At 41.9% G+C, this 3,164-nt stretch overlaps 1 protein-coding gene across 2 annotated transcripts in view; it reads left to right on the top strand.

The window, feature by feature from the left end:
- The first annotated feature begins 332 nt into the window (after positions 1-332).
- YIPF5 (Yip1 domain family member 5) overlaps positions 333-3,164 on the top strand; it is an 11,021-nt gene continuing 8,189 nt past the window's right edge. Inside the window, exons 1-2 of one of the 2 annotated variants that reach the window (XM_017532297.2) lie at positions 333-488; positions 1,057-1,176. In XM_017532297.2, coding sequence (XP_017387786.1) covers positions 1,067-1,176 — 110 coding nt within the window. In that variant the 5' untranslated portion in view covers positions 333-488; positions 1,057-1,066. Of the gene's footprint in view, positions 739-1,056; positions 1,177-3,164 lie in introns of both variants that reach the window. The other variant, XM_017532299.2, reaches the window with a different exon arrangement.

Genomic DNA, 3,164 nt, shown 5'->3' with positions numbered 1-3,164 from the left:
GTTAAATAATACATATAAAGTCTTCAGCACCTTGCTTGAATCACAATAAATGCAAACACTGAGGCACTGCAGTTTGTGGACAGGTGAAGGGACTTCTTCTGTCTCTTAGCGCCTCCCGCACCAGTACCTCGGTCTGAGAAAGTCCTCCTCACCGTAAGCAGATATTGTTGCGCCTGCGCTTTCCTGGTTTCACAGCTAACGAGGCTGACGGAAACACTTTCCCCTTTCGCATTGGCCCGCCGCAGGCGGATTAGATACTGCGCATGCTCCATATTCGTAAGTCTCCTCCCCCCGCCCACCGGTGCCCAACCAAAGAGGAGAGCGCAAAACCTGCCAACACGCCTGCGCGAGCGGGCATGCCCCGGAAGCAGTTCTTTGGCCCTGTGACACGTAGCAACGGGGCTAGTTCAGGTTCTGAAACTGAGTTTGGGGATTGTTTGGGACTGCTGAAGATACTGCCTTTGCCGCCAGCGCAGCCTCAGCGTTTGGTGAGTGACCCAGGCCCGTGGCACACTGTTCAGCTTCTCTCCACAACTGTGCAAATGGGCTTGTTGCCGTCTTTCGGCGCCGCGCCCTGGTCCTTTCGCTCAGACCCTCGCTCCCATTCAAGCCCTTGCTCTGATGCGGGCCCCTGCACCTCAGGCGCGACCTTCCAAGATTCTGCACTTTCCTGGCAGGCGGCAGGCCTTATGTTTCAAGGAAGCAGTCGCGTTGTCGGCTGTAAAGCCCTGTCCCAAGGTGAAAAATCATTTCTGTTATTATCGATATTTTAGACCCCTATGGAACCACCACTCCCACGACCTCGTCCCTAGCTGAAGGCACATCAGCTCCTAAAGTGGAGTTGTCTTACTGGGCCTCAACTTCGGGAATAGACATTTTCTTACTCTCTCTCCGCTACCGTCCTTCGAATGCTGCATTTCCTCCCTGACCTCACCCCTGCCCCCCGCATTACTGAAAAAATATTTGTTGTGTTCTGTATTTGCTTAAGCAGACTGCCAGGAATGAATTCAGTAGGATCTTGGGGATAAGCAATATTTACCATTTCTCCTTTTACAGATTATTTGCAATGTCCGGTTTTGAAAACTTAAATACGGATTTCTACCAGACAAGTTACAGCATCGATGATCAGTCACAGCAGTCCTATGATTATGGAGGAAGTGGAGGACCCTATAGCAAGTAACTTTTCATCTTTGGCAATTAATTTAGTCTACATTGCAGAGAAAACACATATTTAGAATATTTGGTTCTGCCTAAAACAGTGTGTGAACATGTCCTTTATCAGGAATATGATTTTTCATGCATAATCTTCTTCCTCAGGAGAGACATGTGACATGTGACTGGTTTGGGTTTGAAGGTATTGCTCTATTTAGAGTTGGTCATCTTCTGCAAAATCTTCAGGTTTACCATGAATGGAAAAGTAGCTTGTTTGAAGAACTGTTTTCTAGTAATAGTATTTCTGTATTTAGATGAAGATGGGAGCTTCAGGCACCTAGGAGATAGGCTGTTGTTCATGGGACTAGTGAAAAATTAAGATCTTTTGTTAGTAGTAAAATCATTCCAACTCTGAGACTTTTATCAGTACTAATTGAAATTGCTTAGTGACATTATTATAACAGCGTAAGGTCACTATTATGAATCATCAGGTGGTTTTCATACAGCAGTTGATAATCATTTTTATTACTCCTTTTTCTGAAACCCTTATGGTCAGTACCACACATGTTGTTAGTTGCATACTGAGAAGGTGAACTCAGAGCCACTAGCCTCTGAACTTTTTTTTTTAATGATCTTTTTATAGTACCTTGTGTTTGTGACAAAAATACAATGAACCGAAGTCTTTCTAGCAATCTCATCTAGGACATCGTCTCCTTAGTTTCTTAGGACCCTAGAGATAATCTTAATAGCTTTCTGTCAGATAAAGGAGCTTCCTATATTAGGATTGCTTAGACTTAGATGGTTCTGGATCTCTTTAGGAATCTTATTACAACTGGGTCTCTTTCCCGTAAATATATGCATTCACTCAAAACACCAAAATAAATGTGCATGTATAACTTAAGACAATTCATGTGTTATACGATGTTCATCCATGGATCCCAAATTTAGAACCTCATAAAGACTGTTCCACAATGAGGGCAGGGGAAGGTTATGTCAGTTTGTGAGAAACATGCAATACCAGAATGTGTTTGGATTAGAGTGCCCAAGAATTTAAGAAACAAAACAAAATTCAAATACACTCTTGCTCTATAATAATCTGTCTTGGCTAGGCTATCCTTTCTAAAACTATAGACCCTTTGAGTCTGCTTAATGTGTTATATTCTAAGGCTTTGTTTTACCCTCTAAAACTTAACACATTTGAACAATGGCAGTGAGCATGTGAAAATACCCTCTGATTCATTTCTCTTTTCTGTTAAATTCTTAATTACATATCAATGAGGATTTATCTCTTTTGATCAATTAATGGGCAGAATTGGAAAATTTGTATTGAGATATTTCCATTCATTCATTTACCCAAATATGTATTTTTGGTGATTGTTCTGCGTATAGGAGAGCCAGAGTCCGTCTAATAAACCCTTGCCTAAAGCAGCTACAGGGCTTCAGAGAACCTGTCTCTGTATGCAGGCCTGTTTTTAACCGAATAGTTTTTTTATAGTTAGACTCAACAGAATTATTCCATTTAGATTGCGGCCTATAGGATCTATCTGTCTCTGCCTTTCTTTTCTGTCCTGTCCACGTTTGCTTCACTTAAAAGGTGTGACTTAACAGTCTCATTCCATTTTACAGTCATTTCAGTTCTCCATACAGCAATTTAGATATTCTAAACAACTTGTTGCTACTTAGCACTTGTTGTTATCTCACAGTTTCATTCCAACCAAATTATGTACCTGTAAGCATTGCTTCAGTACTAGTAAAGCTTTATCCCAGGTGATTATATAACCATTATTGCTATAAACTTGGCTTCATAGATGATGCCTGGGAAAAAAAGAAGCCTAATATATTAACAGTAGTAAATTTGAGTTTCTGAGATTTATTTTTTAAAAATTGAACTCTATGGCCGGGCGTGGTGGCTCAAGCCTGTAATCCCAGCACTTTGGGAGGCCGAGGCGGGTGGATCACGAGGTCAACAGATCGAGACCATCCTGGTCAACATGGTGAAACCCCGTCTCTAC

This window comes from Cebus imitator, unplaced genomic scaffold (genome assembly GCF_001604975.1).
Source record: "Cebus imitator isolate Cc_AM_T3 unplaced genomic scaffold, Cebus_imitator-1.0 Scaffold76, whole genome shotgun sequence".
In the NCBI taxonomy this organism is placed as follows: Eukaryota; Metazoa; Chordata; class Mammalia; order Primates; family Cebidae; genus Cebus; species Cebus imitator.
Note: the sequence above shows the minus strand (reverse complement) of the source record. Positions and strands in the feature narration are given on the sequence as shown.